Source organism: Podospora pseudocomata, chromosome 3 (assembly GCF_035222375.1).
Source record: "Podospora pseudocomata strain CBS 415.72m chromosome 3, whole genome shotgun sequence".
NCBI classification, from domain to species: Eukaryota; Fungi; Ascomycota; class Sordariomycetes; order Sordariales; family Podosporaceae; genus Podospora; species Podospora pseudocomata.
Genome location: NC_085887.1, coordinates 3093771 through 3115562, shown reverse-complemented (window position 1 = coordinate 3115562; position 21792 = coordinate 3093771). Strand labels below are relative to the sequence as shown.

The 21792-nt window shown below is 52.6% G+C and overlaps 9 protein-coding genes across 9 annotated transcripts; 4 read left to right on the top strand and 5 right to left on the bottom strand.

Moving 5' to 3' along the window:
* Positions 1 to 530: 530 nt before the first annotated feature.
* QC762_308800 (uncharacterized protein) lies at positions 531 to 2403 on the top strand (the record flags this gene model as incomplete). The annotated part of the gene is made up of 3 exons (XM_062889173.1): positions 531 to 1437; positions 1494 to 1646; positions 1716 to 2403. The coding sequence occupies 3 exons, from the start codon at positions 531 to 533 to the stop codon at positions 1940 to 1942; spliced, it is 1287 nt and encodes a 428-aa protein (XP_062745130.1). The 3' UTR covers positions 1943 to 2403.
* A 688-nt stretch (positions 2404 to 3091) lies between these two features.
* RIX7 (Ribosome biogenesis ATPase rix7) lies at positions 3092 to 5512 on the top strand (the record flags this gene model as incomplete). The annotated part of the gene is made up of 2 exons (XM_062889172.1): positions 3092 to 3574; positions 3596 to 5512. 2 exons carry the CDS (start codon positions 3092 to 3094, stop codon positions 5510 to 5512), a joined length of 2400 nt encoding a protein of 799 aa, XP_062745129.1.
* Positions 5513 to 5956: 444 nt separating this feature from the next.
* On the bottom strand, positions 5957 to 7466 carry QC762_308780 (uncharacterized protein; the record flags this gene model as incomplete). Its single annotated transcript, XM_062889171.1, has 2 exons — positions 6987 to 7466; positions 5957 to 6933 (listed from the first exon to the last, which is right to left on the bottom strand). The coding sequence occupies exons 1-2, from the start codon at positions 7051 to 7053 to the stop codon at positions 5957 to 5959; spliced, it is 1044 nt and encodes a 347-aa protein (XP_062745128.1). The 5' UTR covers positions 7054 to 7466.
* Positions 7467 to 8440: 974 nt separating this feature from the next.
* Positions 8441 to 11109, bottom strand: QC762_308770 (uncharacterized protein; the record flags this gene model as incomplete). Its single annotated transcript, XM_062889170.1, has 2 exons — positions 9377 to 11109; positions 8441 to 9254 (listed from the first exon to the last, which is right to left on the bottom strand). The coding sequence occupies exons 1-2, from the start codon at positions 10450 to 10452 to the stop codon at positions 8441 to 8443; spliced, it is 1890 nt and encodes a 629-aa protein (XP_062745127.1). The 5' UTR covers positions 10453 to 11109.
* A 1692-nt stretch (positions 11110 to 12801) lies between these two features.
* NRC2 (serine/threonine protein kinase, AGC) lies at positions 12802 to 14114 on the bottom strand (the record flags this gene model as incomplete). Its single annotated transcript, XM_062889169.1, has 2 exons — positions 12802 to 13244; positions 13298 to 14114. 2 exons carry the CDS (start codon positions 14112 to 14114, stop codon positions 12802 to 12804), a joined length of 1260 nt encoding a protein of 419 aa, XP_062745126.1.
* A 1462-nt stretch (positions 14115 to 15576) lies between these two features.
* On the bottom strand, positions 15577 to 17545 carry QC762_308750 (uncharacterized protein; the record flags this gene model as incomplete). Its single annotated transcript, XM_062889168.1, has 2 exons — positions 17383 to 17545; positions 15577 to 17070 (listed from the first exon to the last, which is right to left on the bottom strand). The coding sequence occupies exons 1-2, from the start codon at positions 17434 to 17436 to the stop codon at positions 15577 to 15579; spliced, it is 1548 nt and encodes a 515-aa protein (XP_062745125.1). The 5' UTR covers positions 17437 to 17545.
* Position 17546: 1 nt separating this feature from the next.
* QC762_308740 (uncharacterized protein) lies at positions 17547 to 19260 on the top strand. Its single transcript, XM_062889167.1, has 3 exons — positions 17547 to 17643; positions 17742 to 18686; positions 18749 to 19260. The coding sequence occupies exons 2-3, from the start codon at positions 18036 to 18038 to the stop codon at positions 18836 to 18838; spliced, it is 741 nt and encodes a 246-aa protein (XP_062745124.1). The 5' UTR covers positions 17547 to 17643; positions 17742 to 18035; the 3' UTR covers positions 18839 to 19260.
* Positions 17973 to 20645, bottom strand: TMA46 (Translation machinery-associated protein 46). The gene is made up of 3 exons (XM_062889166.1): positions 19797 to 20645; positions 18351 to 19744; positions 17973 to 18278 (listed from the first exon to the last, which is right to left on the bottom strand). Exons 1-2 carry the CDS (start codon positions 20423 to 20425, stop codon positions 19309 to 19311), a joined length of 1065 nt encoding a protein of 354 aa, XP_062745123.1. The 5' UTR covers positions 20426 to 20645; the 3' UTR covers positions 17973 to 18278; positions 18351 to 19308.
* Positions 20646 to 21066: 421 nt separating this feature from the next.
* On the top strand, positions 21067 to 21213 carry QC762_308720 (uncharacterized protein; the record flags this gene model as incomplete). The annotated part of the gene is made up of 1 exon (XM_062889165.1): positions 21067 to 21213. One exon carries the CDS (start codon positions 21067 to 21069, stop codon positions 21211 to 21213), a length of 147 nt encoding a protein of 48 aa, XP_062745122.1.
* Between the last annotated feature and the right edge of the window lie 579 nt (positions 21214 to 21792).

Sequence of the window (21792 nt, the reverse complement as noted above, 5' to 3'; positions counted from 1 at the left end):
TAGGAAGCTTCTTTGTGTGTCGTGACCCCGCAATCTACCTTTCGAAAAAGCACCACTCTCGTCAATTGCAAATGCATTGAACTGCTGTTGCACAACCACACAAACGATAAGCTCGACGGCCGTCCCATCCACCAATTGTCACCCGACCTAACTCCCCCTCCTCACGTCGGTCCCGTTCCTCCTCATCGACGACCTACCTTTCCTCCTCATCGACGACCTACCTTTCCTCCCATCCCGCGAGAATACAAACGGGAATCAACAGATTACCCACCAGTTAACTCAACACCACAGCCTGGAGCTCTCCCCATCGACACAAAGAGCCAGAGGCACGGCCCCTTTTTCGACCGGACCCGCGGGGGGTTCTTGATGGACCCTTCTGCGACCGCGCTGCTGAGGACTCTGGTCTCGGCTGCTCCCGAGGCCACCGTCTTTTAGCTGGCCGGCGCTCAGGATAGATAGAGAGAGAGAAAGAGGAGAACGAGGGGACAAAAATCACCTGAGAGACAGAACAAAAGCAGGGACAAGCTAGCATGCCTGCTGAGCTCCAGTCCGCCGAGAACGACCACCGCCAGAGAATCCTCCTCCAACAAGATGGTGCAGCCCACAGTCACCACCGACCTCCGTTTCCCATCATGCCTCCTTCCCAACAACAACAGCAGCAGCAGCAGCAGCAACCACACCAGCTCAACGTGAACCAGAACGAAGCTACTAGCTCCAGCCGCGGCACTAACAGTAGTGGTACCACCACCTCCTCCTCCTCCTCCGCAACAACTACGTCAGCGGCGAGGACGGACCCCCGCTTTGCGACGACGAACCAGCCAACGCCCCTTAGCAGCAATGCCCTTTATCAGCGCTTCCTCAAGCGTTACCGTGTCGAGGTGGCCGCCTCGGCCTCGAGCGTGCTCTCCACCCTGACGACGTTTCCTCTCGACAGCGTCAAGACGCGCATGCAAACGTACCGGTATAATGGCTTTGTGGACTGCGTGCGGCGGACATATCAGACGGAGAAGTTTAGGGGTTTCTTCCGAGGAGTGACAGCACCGATGGCCAGCATTACGCTTGTTCGGACGATATCCTTTTCGATTTACCAACGGTCAAAGTATGCGTACAGCGACTGGGTCAAGAGACATTTTGGGGTGGATGTGATGGCACAGGTAGCGCAGCAAGGGTCATATCCGAACTTTTGGTCGATTGCCACGTTTGGAGCGGCTGGGATGACGGCGGGGTCTTGCATAACAGCCATAGCTTGCCCGTTCGAGTTGACGAAGCTCAGTGCCCAAGTGTCAGTGTTGATTGCGGATAAGAAGAATTGCCCAAAGCCCGAGAGCCATGCTATTGCGGCGAGTTATCAGAACAAGGGGACGCTGAAGACGATGGGGAATATCATCAAACATAGGGGGGTTGGGGGGTTGTATACTGGTTTCCGGTTACATCTCTGTGAGTTTGATTTCTTGAGGGGAGACAGGGGGATTTGATACTGACTTTACAAAAAGTGCGCGATACCCTCGGCACAGGAACATACTTTATGACGTATGAGAGCAGCAAACAGCTCTTGACGACATTTGGAGGAGATGGGACACACTCTAACCCACTGGCGGTGCTGGTGGCAGGCGGCCTCTGTGGCATTGTATCTTGGGCCCTGATATGTAAGTGTTTGGTGGGATCTGTCGTGCGTGTGACCATGGTTCTAATTTTTTGCTCATCAACAACCACAGACCCAGTCGACTCGGCCAAGAGCATCTACCAGCGCAACTCGCTCATGTACTCCAAGGGCCAAAAAGTCGAACCGGTCAAGATTGCCTTTTTTCAGCGCAACATGTACCGCGGTCTTGGTGTGAGCATGGGGAGATCGTGCGCTGTGAACGCCGTGTTTTTCTCATCGTTTGAGTTCTTGAAGAAGCGCATCAAGGCGATGGATGAACAGAACCACCACCAGCTGTAAAGTTTTTGTCTGGAGGAGAGATCATTTGTGTGTGTGTCTGATAACGCATTCATGAGAAAGATGTTGTTGTATGTTTTCTGTAATATTGTATCTCTTTTTTTTTTTTTTTTTTGTCTTAGAAAAGCTTCCAAGACGAAAAAAAACATGGTTGTATAAATCTGGTTTTCTTTCCGGCTTTTTATGGCGGCGCATTATTTATCTGAGGCCTCTCTGGAGAGGGGTCTGGTTTGGCTGGTTCATATCATATCATATTGTTGTCATATCATCAGGGGGGTGTGGTGGTGGTGGTGGTTGGTTGGTTGGCATTTTGGGGGACTTGGGTGGTGTCATGTGATGGGTGGGTGTGAGAGGGAGGTCATTCACGCGGACATGTGTTTAGTCATGGCGGGACTACAGCATATGGGATTAGGTTCTATGACTTTGGTAGTCAGGAGGTATGAAAATATTGAATAGTCACTTTCAAGGTTGAAGTTTTGTGGTGTTGATGTGATGAGAGCATTCATGTTGGGGTCATTTGAGCCTCAATTACATGGTGGGGGTCATACCTGAGCCCCCGCCTTTTCCCACGGATGTTGTGGACAAAAAGATGGGGACTGCGACGCGAGATGGGGAGATTGAGATTAAAGCAGTGTATTTGTCGACTATCTTTATAGGCCTATGGTATATTTTCAAGACTTATGAAACCATATATTATGGTGCATTAAGCATTTTTAGACGCTGTCAACTCAGGGTTAGGGTACTATCCACCGCCCCCACCATTTACTCCCCGCCAAGACCCAAACCATGTGTGTGTACACACACACAGTGCGAAAACTGAGTATTCATTTCATTCACAACTTTTTTTTTTTTAAATCTCATTCATCACCAGCAGCAGCATGCAGCCAGAGAGGTTCTCACATGAAACAGCAAGAACAATAATCACTCCCAAGATCCTGTTGTGGGTACCTTGACACCCCACCCGAGTCAAATACATTTTCTCCCTGTGTCAGAAACCAACGATACTAAACACCCTCTTTTTGGCGGCGGCGGTTTGCAAAAGATTTTTGCACAATACATTCTTCCCCAACTCATTCAAGCCACAAAGCCTATTCCCCTTTTTTTCTCTTTTGGAGGGGGGGGGGTTATTATTTTTTGCAACTGCAACGAACAATGTCCCGACCAACACGACCTTCAACATCTGGCGGGTTCAACCCCAACCTCCGTCTCGATCGGGAAGTCTACGGGATAATCCAAACGTTGGATTCGCAGAGGGAAAAACCGGGGAGGTTGGCAGTTTCGACGGTTTATGACGCGATCAAGAAATCAAATTCCAGTGTGGCGAGGCAGAAGAAGAAGGTTTTGGAGGAGTCGATTGAGCGGGTGCTGGAGGTGAGGGAAAAGCAAATGAAGAGGGATCGGGAGGGGGAGGACGAGGAGGATAGTGATGAGGTTGTGGAACGGATGGAGAGGGAGAGGAGGGAGGCGAGAGATGCGGGACTGTTGAATCGGCAGATTGCGAGGGGGTGGGGGTTTGGGAGTGCGAAGAGTGATGATGGGGGGAGGTCTGTGGAGGATAACGGGGCGGGTCAGGATGGGGAGGAGAGGCCTCAGGCTACTGTTGGGACGCCTAAGGATGGTACTGACAGGCCTAAGGATGGTATTGACAGGCCTAAGGAAACGACTGATAGGCATGCGAATGGGGAACCAAGGCCTAAAAAACGAAAGGGCACGCCCAAGGAGGTGGACAGAACGCCCCCGACAGGAATCTCGATACGGGATATCGCCGGTGTGGACGACACGTTGGAGAGGCTGATGCAGGAGATCTGGTTCCCGTTGAATGCCGGGGAGGCCTGTGAGAAAATGGGGTATCGGTATGGTAATGGTGTTTTGCTTCATGGGCCGTCTGGCTGCGGCAAGACCACGCTTGCGCACGCTGTTGCTGGGAGCGCGGGCGCGGCGTTTATCCCCATTTCTGCGCCTTCCATCGTTGGTGGTACGTCGGGCGAGTCGGAGAAGAATATCAGGGATGTGTTTGATGAGGCTATTCGCATTGCGCCATGCCTCATTTTTTTCGACGAGATCGATGCCATTGCTGGCAAGAGAGAGAGCGCGAACAAGGGAATGGAGGGCAGAATCGTGGCCGAGATTATGAACGGGATGGATCGGATCAAGAGGAACACGCCGCTGGGAAAGAACGTGGTGGTTTTGGCGGCTACAAACAGACCAGAGTCGCTCGACCCAGCGATCCGGAGACGGTTCGGATCGGAAGTGGACATGGGCATGCCGAGCGAGAGGGCGAGAGAGCAGATTCTGCGGTCGTTATCACGGGATTTGAATCTTGCCGAAGATGTCAACTTCAAGGAGCTCGCCAAGCTGACACCTGGTTACGTGGGCAGCGATTTGCAATATGTCGTCACGGCAGCGGTATCGGAGAGTTTCAGCGGCAGTCTTCAGCAGCTCCTCCAAAAGGCCCGCGGCCTCAGGCCAGCAGATGAGGACGCCGGCGAGGTCTCCAAAGCGCAGCAGGACTGGCTCCTTCTCGAAGAACACCGGCAAGCCTCCTGGGGAGAGACGCAAATCTCCAACGAGCAGTTCAAGACAGCTATTTCTCGCGTTCAACCGGCCTCCAAGCGTGAGGGCTTCAGCACCATCCCCGACACCACCTGGGCCAACGTCGGTGCCTTGGGAGACGTCCGCAAGAAGCTTGAGATGTCTATCATCGGCCCTATCAAAGATCCAGAGCTCTTCAATGCGGTTGGTATCAAGCCGGCAGCTGGTATCTTGCTCTGGGGTCCTCCAGGTTGCGGCAAGACTCTCGTCGCCAAAGCCGTCGCCAACGAATCCAAGGCGAATTTCATCTCCATCAAGGGTCCAGAGCTGCTCAACAAATACGTCGGTGAATCCGAGCGGGCGGTCCGTCAACTATTCTCCCGCGCCAAGTCTTCAGCTCCATGCATCTTGTTCTTTGACGAGATGGACGCCCTCGTGCCAAAGAGAGACGACTCCCTCTCCGACGCCAGCGCCCGCGTGGTCAACACCCTCCTCACCGAACTCGACGGTGTGGGCGACCGGAGCGGCATCTACGTCATTGGCGCAACCAACAGGCCAGACATCATCGACGAGGCCATCCGTCGTCCTGGCCGCCTGGGAACCAGCATCTATGTCGGTCTGCCTGGTCCGGAAGACCGCATCGACATTCTCAAGACGCTCTACCGCAACACCATCACTCGCCAGCAACAGCAGCAGAAAGAGCAGGAAAAGGCCGCTGCTGCGGAAGCCATGGATGTGGATAATGAAGTCGCCGCTGAACAACAAGAGCTTGAACAGGAGGCTGACTTGTCGGAAGTGGCGCTGGATCCCAGATGCCAGGGGTTCTCTGGTGCTGATTTGGGCAATCTGATGCAGGCGGCTGCGCAGGCTTGCTTGGAGAGGGCGTACACGCTTAAGCTGCAGCAGATGGGGCAGCATGCTACTGCGAAGAATGGGGTCAAGTTGAAGAAGCCGGTGATTACGAAGGAGGATTGGGAGAAGGCGCTGTCGGAGGTGAAGCCCAGTGTGAAAGATGCGGAGAAGTATGCTATGATTGAGTAGGTTTTATATAGTTGGGGGAGGGGTAGAGGAACAATAGGATAGGGGCGTGGGTAATGCATTTCGAGGTCTTTTTGGTCGGAATGAAGGTGTTTTGGTTAGTGCAAGTAGGTGTCATTTGGTTGTGTGATGGGTGCTCTGAGGAGTGCGGTATGTGTCTTTTGAAGTGCAGAGGGTGTCTAGGTGCTTGCTGGGAGGTGTGTGCTTGGCAATAAAAGGCTGCTCTAGGGCCCTACATCAGGTGTGATGTCGGCTGTGACAGTTGTTTCGCGGGTTGCAGACATGATTGTGTATGAAGAGTCGTGTGTCTCATAATGCCCGTTTCTATACAAACATCCCGCAAAAGAACAGAAAAGTAACAAAAGACGCCTGCTAGGTACCCAAAGACTTGCACTCCCTAACCATCCGTCTATTTCATAAATTCATTTCCAGCCGCCAATTCCCACCTTACTCAACCTTCCCACCCCTGAACACCCTCCCCGGGAGCACCAACCCGGTAAAACCCCCCGACCAGCAAAAGCACCAAAACAGGACAAACAAGAACTTTGACAGGATGGACAGACGCTGATCATGTCGCGAAGGGCAAGCCTCAACCTTGATGTCGCTCCTCGTCAACGCCTCGATAACACCCCTCTCCTGTTCCAGCTCTTGCTCCTCCCTCTTCTTCCTCCTGGCCTCTCTCACCTCCTCGTCAAACCACCCCTTCACCTCTTCGCACGCGTCGTTGAAGCGGTAGATGTAGTACTCCCTTTCGTGCTCGGGGATTAGGACTACAGTCCCGGCCAGGGCGGCAGTGAGGAGGAAGATCCTCCAGGCCCAGGCTCTTCTTTCGATTCTTTTGAGGGTATTGACGATGCCTGGAGTGGTGGTGGGGTTGGTGAGGGGGGCGAGTTTTTGGAGGGTTTGGTCTGTTGATTCTTGGATGAGGCGGGATAGGTGGAGGGAGAGCTGTTGTTTTAGGAGGAGGTCGATTGGGGGGTTGACGGCTTGGGCGGGGGTTGGTGGTGTTGTTGGTGTTGTTGGTGTCGTTGGTGTTGCTGGTTTTGCTAGTGTTGCTGATGTTGCTGGTGCTGGGGTTGCTGGGGTTGCTGGTGTCGCTGGTGTCGCTGGTGTCGCTGGTGTCGCTGGTGTTGCTGATGTGGCTGATGTGGCTGGTGTCACTGGTGTCGCTGATGTGGTTGGTGATTCTGTCACCTCTTCCCCATGTTTTCGGATCTGTTTCCGGAGTTGGTCGGCTTCGTGCCAGGTGTTGGTTTTGTGAAGTTTTTGACGGAGGGAGAGGATGTCGTCTTGCTTGGTGGTGGTAGTGGTGGTGCTGGGATCGGTGGCCTCTTTCTTTGGCTCTTGATTAAGTTTGTCAGAGTCCTTCTTGTCACTGTAGTAACGAAGGGGGGTTTGGCGATAGAGAGGAGTGAGGCGTGGTGCTTGATGGTGTGGTTAGCAGAGCAAATGGCATGTGAGTGTTGGGCATTCTCACCTGTTCCCCTCACGGTGAGGGGCACCACTCGTCGGGTTATTACATGGCGGGGGATGATTTGGAACATCTTCAAAGTCGAAACAATGACTGCTCGATGTTAAAAAGGGAACAGGAAAGGAGATGATAGAATTCCAGATTGCTGAGTGCTGTGATCCTCAGCAAGACTTTTTGTCAGAGGGTTGATTCTCGTGAAAAATTCTCATATCTCACAAGAGAAGAGGGGAAGTGAACCACCTGCAAGGGCGGGAGGAGGCGGGCTTATCTTGGTCGGTTGGTGATACCCGATGTATGCCGACATGCCCGAAAAGTCGATTGAGAATATTGGGCTTGTGTGCTTGATGGATTGGATGGTACCTTACTACAACCATTTGAATTCGCACGATATTTGGACTGGCTCCTCAAACCACCTAGAATGTTCTTGCGTAGTGAAACGCTATGCCCTACACTGATACGTGATCTGGATGCAATGTTTTACATATGCGAACAGAAATAAAGGCAAGATAAAAGTGAGAGCAAGTTTGGGTTCCCACTAACAACCCCATGATACCTTATTACTGTCCATTTGGCAGGCTGGTATACCATGAACAACCCACATGAAGCTCTGAACTGACTGTCCTTTCACCCTCAATCCCACCATCATTCCCACCATCATTCATCTCATTCCCCATCTCATACCTCATACTCATACATAACCTCATCATCAGACCACCCATAACCCCATTTACATCTCCATTTCCCCTGAACCTGCCCCAATCACCTCCCCTCCTTCAGCAACAGCAGCAGCAATCACTCGATTCACCCCCCTCGCCTCCGATCCAGCCCGCAAATCATCATCGAAACGAAGTGAGACGAACATGCATACAGCCATAAGAACGGATACCACTGTATGCCGCCCAGTCTGACTTCTTGTATAACCCGGGATTGTGTTCCTATTCTTGCAGGGGCTGTTCAGTAGCAGAGTGATCGCTAGTATCTTGGTGGTGCGAGTGCACCTGTTGCGGGCCAAGTGGTTTGGAGAATCGAGAAGTTCTTTTGGTGGAAAAGGTGGTTTGGTGCTAGGTATTGTAGCTAGATACTTGATATGTTTACACGAAGGTGTGGCTGTGTGTTGAACGGGCAAGGTTACATGAATGTTTTATGGTCAGGAGCACCACCGTTCGGGTGACCGTCTGGCGAGAAATGTTTTGGAGCATGGCTCATGGTCACTTCCCGAGGGGGGGTTAAAAGTCCCAGAATGTAGACTTGCAGATATTTACTGTGAGCGATTCGTCTAGATATACCATGCCTGTGAGCATATTGTCTCGCCTCCACGCGTTTGACTGTACGCTTCTCTCGAGGTGATCAAGTAACCATCTGAACGGGCAACAGCATAGACAACTTTGATTTGACTGACCTGAACTTCACAATCTCTAAAACGAGTCTCCCGAAAACCCTCCCAACGGAGTCATCACACATCACCTTCCTTCCCTCCCCCTTACACTCTCCCCATCCCCCTCAAGCGAATCCCTCTCCCCCATCTCATCAGGATGAACCATCCTCCCCGGCTTCCCCATCCCCAAAACCCACCCCCCCTCCTCAACCTCAACAACCCCATACCGAATCGGCCTCCCCCCCACCCCCTTGAGCAACCCTCCAATCTCAGCATTAGACGCCACCCCCTCCAACTGCACCGCCTGAAAAGCCTTAGCAACCTCCAACGGCGACATCGAAACCTCCCTCCCCAGCTTCCAAAACCCATAATACAAAGGCATAACCGCCACCGTAGCCAAAACCGTAACCGCCACCGCCCCATAGAGAAACGCCATGTTAGCTACAAACACCGCCACCGTCTCAGTCTGCTCCCCCTCCAGCATCAGCTTGTGTTCAGGATCCGACGTGTTCACAGCCCCGAGAGCCGAGCGCAACGCCAGTTCGCGAACAGCATCATAGATAATCGGTCCCGGGTCCTTGAATCTGCGGTTGCAGTTGACTTCGTCGGCAGCCGTCGCGGCCATCTCGTAGGCAAAGTACCCTTCCGACAGCGCATCCCACCGGTGATAGTCCTGCATGGGCGTCACCGGTCTGATGGTGTAGTTGGCCGAGAAGCGGTGGTTCAACAACAGTGCGAGTCCGCCGTGCGTAGAGCTGGCCCCGTTCATATCTTCCATGGCCTCGTCAAAGGTCTCAAGCGAGACTAGCTCGTCGTGAAGGGGCGACGGGCTCGGGCGAAGTTTGATGGTGTTGTTGGAGATGGTGATAGGGTACTTGACGACCGCTGGGTAGATGTCACTGTTCTCGGAATTTAGCCAACAAGCTCAAATGTCTTCTTTGTACCTCGGTGAGAAACAGAGATACATCAGGGGAAAATGCAACAACTGGTGGTACAGTACGCAAGACGTAGGATTACATACCAGTTGCGTGATCGAACCTCGATGCCATGCGTGGCGTCTATACACCCCTGCTCCGGCTTCCACACAGCATCATAAAAGAACTGGCGGCCGTCTTTTCTCGTGTCCACCTCCCGAAGGGGGTTCTTCAGCAACGTGGCCACGAATTTGGCATTCCACAAATCTTTTGGCTTCTCACTGTAAACCGGAGAACTGACAAAGACGTTGGCACCAAGACTCGTGTAATACTGGTACCCTTCGTCGACCTCGCTGTAGCTCGGGAATCTAGTGGTATTCTCAGCCGTGCAGTCAAAGCGATATCCCACAGCAGTGATCTCGGTCGTGTATTCTCCCGTGATGTTGACCCCATCACTCTGAATCATCATTGGCGATCTGCTGAAATACTCCCCCATCACCTCACTAAAGTTCTTCGCTGGGCTCAGCTCCTTGTACTCTCCAAGTGTCACAGCGCCAAAGCCTTGTGGGAGCCGCGGAGCTGCATACACCGGACCGATTTGCACACCGGCTTTAAAGTCTTCTCGAGTTCTTACGCCCACCGCGCGTTGCAAGAGCGGGGCGTTGATAGCCACAATCGTTGCAAAGGAGCACGCAACAGCCGTCTTGCTCAGGCCTCGGCGAAGAATGCTCTCCACAGCATCGACTATGCCACCAGCCGCTGCCCAGCGCCAGTGTATATCCTGAACAAGACTCTGACGAGCCGGCCGCATAGCAAGATACCACCACGTAATGGCAGCTCCTCTTACCAGGGCAACTTGGATGAGGGCATTGGCGACAGTGGAGAAAATCGCAAGAAGAACCGGTGGTGACACAGCCCAAGAGTCGACTTTCGTGTCATCTGCCCGAACTGTGATGGAGATCATGAGCCCGACCAGGATAAAAGAGAATAGTATGGACAGACTTGGTATCCAGGGGAAGCGTGGTCCAAAGCCTGGTGTCCATGGCTTTTCCGGTTGACCTGTCTTTGACTTCTCGTTGTTGACGAGGCTCGCGCCTTCTGATACTGGTGGTGGCCTTTCGTGGTCGAGTAGTGGGTGTTCGTTGTGGTTGTCGTTCATATGTGTGATCTGTGGCCTCATCATTTTGCTTCAATGCAGGCTGGGAGTGAACAGAGCCATCCAGCTCAATAGAGAGAAAGCTTGAAAACAGAATATATTCAATGAATCAGAGCTGTGTCGATGCCTTATAACCCTCGCCGCGACCTCCTTCCACACGAACCGTGCATGTTACAAGGCACTCCTTCGGCCGTCAATATGGTCCAGTGCGATGAAGGCCAAGAACAAAACAGCCACTCGCCGTGAAGCTTGGTGTTGGTTATGATTGGGGGCCGACCGACGATCGACCCAAGGCTTAGACATCTGCATAGAAATATGAAGCAGGCAACATTATCAGCGTGTATGTAGGTGCTGGAATCCGAGGGCTGTATATTATGCTGTGATACGTGATTGGGCTCTGTCCTACACAGCTGAAGTTCGAGTCGCTGATCTGTCGAAATTCGAGGGTATTTTTGTCAGTCATACAAGGCGATGTCGAGGCACTGCGGAAGCCTTCCAATGGTACGGAGAAAGATGGCAGACGAACTGAAAAATAGGAAAAACCCTAACTTTGACCATTGATGAAGTTAATGAGAAGGGAACGATGTGAAAGGCAGTATTTATAGCCCCACATACGCCATAGTTGCACTTGCCTTTCGAGAGCCTCGCTGCACAAAATGAACAGTTATATATAACGACTTCAAGTGAAGAGCGAACCAGAAAGCAACCTCGGGTCCTAGGACTGACAAGAGCTTGCAATTTTTCTAGGTTGTCACCCACGGAGACATGTCACATACAACAGTTCAGAACAAATCCTTCAATGACATGTGCCTCAATTCACCCGTCCCCCTTAAACTCGCTATCATCCAGCCCACCATCCCATCTCTTCACTCAAACATAGAGTACGTAGCGGTAGCGTAGTAGTTAATAGTAGTAGTAGGATGTAGTAGTTAGTGTATAAAAAAAGCCTTGCTCCCACCACCACCACCAACCACCACCAACCCCACCACCCACCACCCTTCCCAGCTCGTCCCCTCCCGTTCCCTCCCCTTCTTCAAAATAGGTGCCTGTCTGCGCGTGTGTGTGTTTAAAAACGAAACCACATCAAAACAAACACCAAAGCGTTTCAAAAAAAAATAAAAAATAAAACGAGACAGCAAAAACACCAATCCCTTTGCCCCCACCGAAAAAAAAAGACCAAAGATGTTTTGAACAGTTCCTCTTTCTTTGCCCTCAACCCCCTCTCATTTCCATTCTCTTTTGCTCTTCTCGCCTCATTTACATGTTTCACAAGAAGCAAAACCACGGCTGCTTCCACAACCTCCCTTCCCCATCCTTCCGATGATGACCAGACTGTTGATGATGTGCTTGTGTTTGCCGCTGCTGCTGTCCCGTTATAATCCTGCCAGATGATGCACCGCTTCCCCTCGTCGTGGTAATAGAGGACACACCTCCCCAGCTCTCGCTTCTCGTTTCCCTCGGCCCTCCTCCTCCTCCTCCTCCTAGTACACCTGACCCCCACACCCCAGGTACACAACTCCCCACCAGCAACCCAAACCTGCTGCTGTTATGGTCCCTCTGTGGCAGCTGAGTATCCCCCTACGAATCATACCCATTCTTGCCACCTCCGCTATTCCTGTGCTGCTGGTGTGCTGGTGGCGAGTGCTGACCATAGTGATCTTCCCCATCGTGGTGCAGCGTGACACTGTTAAATTCCTCAAACGGATCTGGCGTCTCGGCTCCTGGTGTCGCTAACCCACTATCCAGCGGCACACCCTTCGCCCCCATCGGCCTGGACCCGCTGATGTCGACACTGGCAGACTCCTTGACATTTCTGAAGTTGATCGTGTCGATACCACGTCCTTGGTTGGGGATAATGGGCGGCTTCATGTGCCTGATAAGGGCCCACTGCGTCGTCCGGAAGAAGCCGTGGGTCTTGATGTCGGATGCACCCGCCCTGGCGCCAAGACGACGGTTCTCGTCTTTAATCAATAGTTTGCGGATCAATGACTTGCAGAGGCTGGGGTGAGAGAGAGATTGCATTAGTAATGGCTTCTGACAAATGCGATGGTGCATGCGACTCGATGCGACAGGAGACTCACTTTGATATTTGCGGTGCGCCCGCGTGGTCCGGGAAGGGAATGTCTTCGCGCAAGATGTTGGCGAATGTCGCATTGCGGTTCTTTCCCTTGAACGGTGTGGTGCCGTACAGCATTTCGTAGATCAAAATACCCAGCGTCCACCAGTCGACGGCGCTGGTGTGCCCGCTGCCCTTGATCACCTCGGGCGCGATGTACTCTTCTGTGCCAACAAAAGAGTTCGTTCGGAAGTTAGCAATGCACGACTTGGTATCGATGGTTGGCAGCGATGTCGAGCTGGTGCCGTTCTTCCCTAGAATCATCGTGGGCTTGCCGCCGGGATCAGACTGTTTTGACAAGTCGAAATCTGAAAGCATGATATGGCCAGACTGATGAAGCAGAATATCTGTGACGGATTGTCAGCACACATCCCACACGGCGCATGCAGTGATCGAGACATACTCTCTGGCTTCAGATCCCGGTAAATGAAACCCATCAGATGCAAGTACTCCAACGCGGCCGTAACCTCAGCCGCATAGAAGCGGGCGTCATCCTCCGATATGCACTTGCCCGGTCTCGTCTGCAACGCCCTGAAAAACTCGCCGCCGCTGCAGTACTCCATGCACAGATAGAGGTAGTCCTCGGACTGGAAAGAGTGATAGAGAGTGACGATAAAAGGGTGGTTGCTCGTCGCGAGGATTTCCTGCTCTGCCAGCGCTCTCTTGATCTTGTTGCGCTTGATCATCTCCTTCTTGCTCAACACTGTGTGACATGTCAGCCAGCACATTCCTCCAGCCAAGGTTGGACAGACTAACCCTTCATGGCATACAGCCTTGAACTCTTCTTCTCCCTCACCAAATACACCTTACCCACATCACCCTTACCAATCAACTTGATCTTGTCGAAACTCTGGGGGCCTACCTCCACATTCCGGACCTTGATCGAGTTGGAGCTATACGTCCTGCGGAACGCCAACGGCGACTGGTTCGGTGGTGGCAGCGCCCCGAGGCTATCCCCTTCCGGCACAGACGTGGCCAATTCCACCGCGCTGCCGGGTGGTGTCTGGGCGTCGGCAAATCCCACGCTCGTCGAGTCCTTACTCTCGGCGAGCGGCTCCTTGCTAAGCTCGGCGGTTTGTGGTCTTTCCCCGCTGCCGTTGCCCTTGGAAAACAAGCCCTGTGCATTCGGGGCACTGGCAACCCTCCTCAATTTCCTCGCGAGCTCCTCCTTGGTGCTCGCCGATATCTTCTCCACGGGCCCGCCGTTGGGGCCGTCGACCTTGAGCATCGGGGTGTCGGGTGGACTCGGGGGTACGGACCCGTCATTGTGATGTCGTAGGCCGGGCTGGCCCTGGTGGGCAAAGTAGGGGTTCGCATGAGCAGTCGGGCTCATGGCCTCGTCGAGCGGATGTCCCTCGCTAGCGGTGGTCGCGCTGCGCAGGCGGCCGACGCTGAAGAACCTCGTGTTGCGGGAGGGCTTGTTGTTCTCGGAGCGCAGGGGGCCCGAGACGCCGCCGCGCTCCCGGTCCGGGGTGGTGGCATCGCGACTGCTGCTGGACGAGTTGATGCGGAAGAAACTCTTTATCTTTTGCTGGAAGTGGCTATCGCCATTTGTGCTTTTGGTTGACGGCATGGTACGGTCGTCGGGGCAGCTCTCATGGGGCTCGTTCCATGTTCGGTGTGCAAAAAAGAGGGATTGAAAAGGCGAAGGCGGATGACGACCAGCACTTAGTTTAGAGAATGGGGAACGTGGACAGTGGATGTGGATGATGTTGGGGTGTGGATCGTGGGCGTGGCCGTCCACTAGAGATGATGCAGAGAGAGTGCCAGTCGGGGCCAGTCGGGGGGCAGTCGGCGCCCGCTGCGGCTTCCAGGGATCCAGGCCCCAAGCAAGCCCAGCTCAGCGACAGCGGCCCTGGGGAAGAGTCACGGGATTCTCCGCTTGTGCCCTGTTGCAGGGCTGTGTTACTGCAACCACTCAGCGCTCTTCCTCGGAGCCACGCCTGACCTGAGCCTGGTATTCAGCCTCTTTTACTTTTGTTGAGCTGAGAGGGCAACATTTATTGTTTTTCTCAAAAGTTTATGATTTGCATGCTGTGCTACGTGGACCATTGAAGCAGTCCCTGACAACCAGGGCTTCCAAGCGGCCGGAGAAACAGCCAGCCATGTCAGGTGGCGACTGAGCGGGCGAACTTTGTTTTTTTGCTCTTTGGCACGGGAACTATATCACAGAACATCAGGTAATATTTGTATCAAAATTATACCAAAATATCAGAGCATGAAAAAGTCAAGTCAAGGATCGGCCTTTTCTTGAGATCTCACAAAAACCCTCCGCAGGATGAGAGTGCATATCCAGAAGTTCTAGATGCCACCTTGGCTTACACCAGACAACCACTGACAAACTCTCGCCTTCCACTTTGGACCAAACGGGCCGGTTGACCTTGACCAGAGAGTCTAACACGGATTAAATCCCCTTATTTCCGAGAGCCTCAACTGGAATGGAATGAATGGCTCGCTGCCCTGGGAAACAAGTCCGCCCTTTTTTTTCTTTTTTTTTTTAAAGAAAAAAAAATTAAAAACTCTTTGGTGCCTTGGTTGAACTGCATGTTTTTCTGCTTAGCATTGTCGTTGGCCTTACCTATACGAATGAAATAAACCCCACCATCCGCCCCAAAAACAAGGAAGAGAGTCTGTCGTATCAAGAGTTTAAGCTACCAACTGATCTACGCAAGGAGCATTCCGGACCACCCGATCGACCACCGCACCCGAACCAAAAACCCGCCCGTCCGGCACTTGGACAGCTTGACTTACAAATACACTAAAACGGGGCCGCGTGTCACACTCACACACTCCAGGTCCGTTGGTCGAGTCATGTCACCGTTATGATATTTCTTGCTCTTTTAGGCCAAAATGCTATGCAGTCCGTTAAGTCTGTTATCATATACAAAATATCTCCACACCAACACGCAGTAACGCTATGATGGGCCCCATCAGCGCCAAAGATTAGTAGCTATGAAAAACCAACCGCCATGAATGATAACCGCTCTATGTTTTCATGGCCATCGGCATAGATTCCCGCCTCAACAGTCCAGTACTCATCTCAGCCGCCCCCTCCACTTATCCCTCTCCTCCTTCTCCTCCACGGGCAAGATAACACCCTCCCCCGTCACCCACTCCGCATACTTCTTCAGTTCCCTTTGCCTCAAGTTCCTCTTCTCCATAAAGGCGATAATAAGCTCCATCTGCTTCTCATCATACTCCGGCTCGTCTGGCGCGTTCTCATTAGCCTTCTCAGTCAGGGCCGCTATTTTTGAAACCCTTCTCCTCTTGTCCTCATCTGTCTCGAGCTGTTGATCCGCTACTGAGGGTGTAACTTGTCGACCTTCCTCATCGAATAAATATTTCGGTAGTGCCGGCAGCATGACTTCAGGCTTGGGGCTGACAGAGGTGTTCTGCGGTCCGTCACCGCAGTGCCAGGCAAACGGTACAAGATGGACTTCTTCGACGTGGGTGCGAAAATCATCTTGAAATCGGGGGGTTGGCGAAGAAATGCATTTCGCCCATTTGCAGACTATCAGGCCGTCGTCGCTGTGCTTTTCGTCTGGTCCTGCTACTGCTGATGAAGAGGATGAAGGCGCCGGTGGAACCTCTGGCTGGCCGTGAACAATGAAAATATGCTTGCGAAGAGTTTCCAGATTGTGAAGCTGGGCTGGGCAGCCCTCCCATTCACATATAAAGACGGGAAATTTCGGATTGAGTTTCTTGTACTGGTCCCGTGCGGTCTGGGCTGGCTTCCGCCCTGGTCTCCCTCGAGACTCCCCGTCAGGCTTGAGCTTCCCTGATGGCCTGCCAGCTTTCCCTGATCCTAATGGTCGCCCAACGGATTTCTTGACCTTATTAGACGTTGTTGATCCTGGCGTTGATGTCGAGTATGCTTGTCTTGGCCTCCAGCCTTTTGGCCTGCCGCGCTGCTTCCTAGATTGCGCTGTGTCGTCTGTCGGCTCCGAGGTATTTGAGGCCGAACGCTCAATCTCATTAACTTTTGATGATTTGAGTGTTTGCTGACCGGTCCCGTAAAAACCATGAGGTCTCAAACTAGGGAGAACATCTGCGGTGACGAGTTCGTCTGCGGACAGCTCCTCCTGTGTTATCACTGTGTAGGCCACTTTCTTGGGACTAGAGTGAAGAACAACTTGAAATCGCTCGGATTTCGGTACTGCTAGTCCAAACACTCTTTGCTTTGGTATTGGGGTGGTGTCGGAATCTCGTTGTGGTGTGAGGTCCAATAGTTGGTGTTCTTCAGGTAGTTCATCGTCGACGTCCATTTGATCCCCCTCCCACTCCTCTTCCTCTTCTTCTTGTTCGTCCTGAGAATCTTCCACATGACCCGTGCGCCCATTTTGTCGTGGTTGGTGATTATTGCGACGGCCGTTGGTTTCCTCCTCTCCATCATCATCATCACCCTCCTCCCTCCCCTCGCCATTTGCATGCTCATAACCCTGGTCGGCCGAAACACTGCCTGATGCTGAATTACCGGCAGCTCCTTCCGCCTCCCATTCCGGATTCCAAGGCATGACCAGAAAATGTTGCTGGTGAAATTGCCGGGGTTTTAATTATTCCACGTGTTCTGCGCGGTTGCTGTTGTGAGTCGCGTTAAGCTACCTGTGGCATGAGCAGCGTGTGAGATGAAGATTAATTCATGTGCAACGTGGCGCGGAGAGAAAATACTGTAAAAATCTTATGAGTTCATGAGACTGGAGCAAGACGCTGAAATAAAAATATAAAAAAAATTGAGATCGAAAGAAGTTAGATTAATGGGAGCAATCAGAATTCGCAAGACATGAGTGTGGTCGTTAATTACAGGGTTGAAGGGCATATTGGAGGGATTTGGGGGCACAGACCATGGCTTCCGGGTTAGGGTTGCCGTATAAGTGAAAATAGAGAGCAAGCAACATGCTGAGATTGACGAGATCCGTTTGATGTACCAAGACTCAAGAACATAAATCCAGTGTAATCTATGATCTTTTTCTGCATTGGAAACTTTGATTGTCCTTGTGACCTAGGTGTGACCTACAACGAGGAAAGGGCATTCGGGACCAATTCATTACCCTGACCCACAGGAGCTACCCGGCACTCACACCAACACCTACTTGTTTTTACAGGTAAGTCAAACAACATAGACTCACAGATCCTGCATCACCCATTCGATGGTCGGAACAATACAAGGAGACAAAAAGTAGCGTAACAACAAATTGATCAGTAATTCGTTACCAGACGAGCTCACTCATCGGCTTTCGAATCACCGACGTCGAGCTCGTCATTAATCAGCAAAAGACGTACAAGGCGGGGTTCATCGTTCATCTCATTGAAGCAATCGAGCACATCATTGAGCATATATATAATCAACCATTTCACCAATCCTTTCAGATATCTACCCTTCACCTCGACAGCATCTTATCTCACAACTCTGCCAACCATATATCTGTTCCCATCCCACCAAACTCAGCTCCCCTACACAACAACAGCTCCCCCCCTCCCCCTTAAACCCTTCACGATGTCCAAATTCTACACCATCATCGCTGGCGTAGGCGCAGGAACAGGCCGCTCACTAGCCCTCCGCTTCGCCAAATCCTACCCCGTCATCCTCCTAGCCCGCACCCCCCAATCCTACAACCCCATCGTCACCGAAATCACCTCCCTCGGCGGACAAGCCCTCGGCATCCCCACCGACACCTCCGACGCCACCTCCCTAGCCTCCGCTTTCCAAACAATCAAAGACCACCACAAAGACGCCCACCTCGCCGCGGCAATCTACAACGTCGGCGCCGGCTTCGCAGTCAAACCCTTCCTCTCCCTCACCCCCACCGACCTCTCCGCCTCCCTCTCCTCCAACGCGGTCGGCCTCTTCAACTTTGCGCAGCAGACCCTCCCCCTTTTGCTCTCCTCCGTCTCTGCCTCCCCTCCTCACCCCCCTTCTCTCATCGTGACCGGAGCTACCGCTTCTGTGAGGGGTTCCCCTAAGTTCGCTACCTTTGCGGCAGGGAAGTTTGCTGCTAGGGCGTTGACCCAAAGCTTGGCGAGAGAGTTTGGTCCTCAGGGGGTGCACGTGGCGCATGTTATCGTTGACGGGGTGATTGACATCCCTCGTACCAAACAGTGGGAGGCGAACGGGGGCGTGGAGGATGGGAAGATCAATAGTGATGCTGTAAGTCCTGACTTTGGGTGAATGGGGATATATAGGGGCGTTGCTGATACAGGGAAAATTAGATTGCGGAGAGTTACTGGCATTTGCACACGCAGCATAGGTCTGCGTTTACGCAAGAGTTGGATTTGAGGCCGTATGTGGAGAAGTTTTAAGGACAGTAATGCCATGAAACGAAATAAGGGTCTAGTCCATGTTCTGATATGGGAAAAGCGTGATGTTGTTGCGATATGTGGAATATATCATTCAAATCATAACCAGCCTGGTTACACGCTATTGCTGGAAAAGGTCAGTGTTCATCATGCCAGCCTCGTCAAACGCGGAGGGAAACAGAGACTGTATACGCCCAGTGTTGACCTCGCCCGAGGCATGCCCAATCTGTGTGCTACGTGTAAAAGTAGGTAGATAAAGATGTCCCCAAACGCCCAGCCAGCCATCTTCCCCTGATCCCACTGAATTACCAATCTCTTCAAAACCTGCCAGACATCCTCCCAGTACGTTATACAAGTGACATGCGAATGGCACGGCGCTGTTGCCGCCGAGGGAAAGGAGCTTCTCTTTTTGGGCTCCACTCGCCCTCGAACGGCGGCGCGACGTTGTATTTGATCGTTTGGTTTGCTTAATTTCAAGTGCCAGGCTCTGATGGCCCAGCCTCCGCAGTCGCCTCTGTTGCCGGCAAGGGGATGCCGTGGAGCTGAGCCAACCGTTCCTCTTCCTTCTTGATCCTGAGTGCCTCCGTCTCCTGGCGGAGCTTCTCCAAGTTCCATGCAGCATCGTCTTCTTCTGGCTCGTCGTCGTCGTCCATTGTCCGCCAGTTGCCACTTTCGAACAGCGCACGACCAGTGGCTTCCTTGGCCTTCCTGAGAGCCTCCTCGGCCGCCTTCTTGTCCAAGCGCTCCTTCTTCCACTTGGCGAACGTCTCGGGGGTGACAGGTGTGAGGGTGCCGGTGAGCTTGTGTCTTTCGGACTCGAGGAACTCTTCGATGGTGAGCGTTTTGAGTGGCGACTTATCGAGCAAAGCCTTCTCCGCCGCACGCTGCTCCTTGGTCTTAAGGACGAATCTAGGATGTGTTAGCAGATTTGCAATAGGTCAACATAACCAGAGACACTTACCCAGGTGGAAGGGCATGCTTGTACATGCACTTGTCACCGCCGTTCGGGCAGACCCAGAACCAACCGTACTTGCCGTCCTCGATGGCTGAAATGAAGAACTTGCACACCTTGTCGGTGGTGGTGCGCTGGTTGCCCTTCTTTGACAAAACGACGGAACGAAGCTTCTCTTCGTCCCAGTCGGCCGATGTTTCCTGCTTCTTCTTGTCCTCGTCTTCTCTAGTATCGGTGTATAGATTCTTCTTTTCCACCTTTCGTTCCACCTCTAGGTCGTGCGAGAACTTGCACTTCTTGCCCTTTTCACAGTTGCCCTTCTTGAAGAAAATGCACAGCACCGTCTTGGGATCGACACCAAAAGGAACCTTTTGAATCTGGGCTGGCTTATTGAGGAGCAGCTCGGCCTCCCTCTTCGCGTCCTCGGCGGCCTTCTTCTCACGCTCACGGGCAGCCTTCTCGGCCTCCTTCTTCTTCTGCTCAGCACTACCAGCTGATCTCATGGATGACTGGAGATGGGCAATCGTCTTCTGAGCGGCAGAACCCTTCTTGTTCTTCATGCCAAAGGTCTTGTCCTCGACAATCTTCTTGGCGTCCACCTTCTTCCCGCCGCCCTTCTGATCCTTCTTCGGAGGCATGATGGGCGATGTACTAACTCGAAACTGCCAGATTGACGTTTTATATGGCTGTAGGAAATGTGCCGAATCGACGGCGTAAGTGTGAGTTCGCTCGGTCTGGCGATATACGTCTGCTGCGCGGTGCCAGTCAATTTTTTGCTGGGCGGGCCAAATTCCAGTTTCGAAGTTTCCAGGCGGGGGATCTTTCAGTGCATGTCCAGCGAGGTGGGTTGGAGTTTCTTGAATGGGGGCGGGACTTGAATGACCCACTTGGCCAGTGCGCAACAGCCCTGACGTCTGAGCAGCCTGCGCACGTGACGAGCTGCTTCCCCCATCCCTGCTAGAGACCGCGGGTACCTGTACATCGGCGACCAAGAGCGAGCTTCCAGGTGGCTTCGAGACTGGCTGGGGCGTGAAAGCTGTCCAGATCGCCAACTTTGGCACCAACATCAACTCCATCTATCAACTCCCCACAGCATTGGAGGTTTGCGCAAACAAGGCACGCTACAGGTATGGGGCTACATATCCTATCCACGGGTTCATTTCCCTTGTACAAACCAGACTGATTGACTAGAAGCCCACCGCGCGTTTAGCTCCATACTGTTCCCAAACCTCAACTACACGACAGGCCGACGTCCACCTACGTCCACTCCACCGCGATCATGATTACCGACAGCGAGCTTTACAGCCTTGCCATCTTCCTTGGCTCGGCAGCCATGGTTCTGATTATCATCTACCATTTCTTCGAGGTCAATGCCAAAGATCAGCCGCCAGTAAACGCAAAGGGTTCAGCCAGCAAACTGAAATGAAGATGGATAGAGGATATGGCTGGTATTGTACAATAGTACGGGAGGTTTCCGACAGTTTTCTACGAGTGCACCCATGTCGCCTTCGATTTTCTATCCACGGGAGATGGACAGCTACCTAGAGCTACGCATGCAGGGAAAGGGTTGCTTGGGGAGTGTCACAGAAGGGTTCCAAAATATGCCGAACAGCAGGACACGGGCAGGTCAGGTGGCGATTCTGAGTTTGTTGGTCGAAAAGGAATAGAAAGCCACGGCTAAGCACCATGGATTTTATGGCGAAAGCCAATTCATACATGAAGGAAGGACTGAGAATTGGTCTGGTGATCTGAGGTGGATTCAACTTTGTCTTGTCTTTTCTCATACCATATAATAGGAACAAGAAACCGTGTTGGAGTTCTCACTCCTGTTATATCTGAACGTTGCCCACATCGTCTTGGGCCTGGCATGGCAGCTGTGACCAGATGACGAGATGAACAGGCTGAAGGTGTTTGTACAGGTACAAGGGGTAATCAGGCTGTGGCTGAGATATGACTAGTCCCAGTTAGTGCAGTAGTGGGGGCTGTACACGCCACCTCACTGGCC